Below are 496 nucleotides of genomic sequence, written 5' to 3'. Positions count from 1 at the left end.
CCGCTGGCGCCCTCGACCCCAGGCCCTCACAGGGTCACCACCCTGCCTCCCCCTGCAGAACAGCGAGGCCCAACCAGACCTGAGTGTCCTGCAGGCCTGGGGCCAGGGGCTGTCAGGCCAGGGCATTGTGGTCTCTGTGCTGGACGATGGCATCGAGAAGGACCACCCGGACCTCTGGGCCAACTACGTGAGACCGCGGGTGGCTGGGGGCGAGGGCTGCCCCAGGTGCCGAGACCGGCTCCACCCAAGGACGCCTCCCAGCCCCCTCCTATCCCCACCTGTCCCCAGGACCCCCTGGCCAGCTACGACTTTAATGACTACGACCCAGACCCCCAGCCCCGCTACACCCCCAGCGACGAGAACCGGTGAGCAGGGCTCCCACAGCACATGGGGGAAGCCCCAGTACCTGGCAGGGGGATGGAGGCCGTGACGGGAGCCCTTCTTGGCCCTGGCACCAGGCACGGGACCCGCTGTGCTGGGGAGGTGGCCGCGATGG

General features: G+C 69.6%; 1 protein-coding gene across 1 annotated transcript in view; it reads left to right on the top strand.

Annotated features, from left to right (window-relative positions):
* Window positions 1–496, top strand: part of PCSK4 (proprotein convertase subtilisin/kexin type 4) — a gene marked incomplete at its 5' end in the record, with an annotated part of 18,605 nt that overhangs the window by 11,244 nt on the left and 6,865 nt on the right. The window contains 3 exons of the mRNA XM_011997469.1: window positions 59–187; window positions 289–365; window positions 459–489. Of these exons, the coding sequence (XP_011852859.1) occupies window positions 59–187; window positions 289–365; window positions 459–489 (237 nt within the window). The remainder of the gene's footprint in view (window positions 1–58; window positions 188–288; window positions 366–458; window positions 490–496) is intronic.

Source organism: Mandrillus leucophaeus, unplaced genomic scaffold (assembly GCF_000951045.1).
Source record: "Mandrillus leucophaeus isolate KB7577 unplaced genomic scaffold, Mleu.le_1.0 Scaffold54, whole genome shotgun sequence".
In the NCBI taxonomy this organism is placed as follows: domain Eukaryota; kingdom Metazoa; phylum Chordata; class Mammalia; order Primates; family Cercopithecidae; genus Mandrillus; species Mandrillus leucophaeus.
The sequence above is the reverse complement of the archived record's forward strand: the minus strand, read 5'-3'. Positions and strand labels throughout refer to the sequence as shown.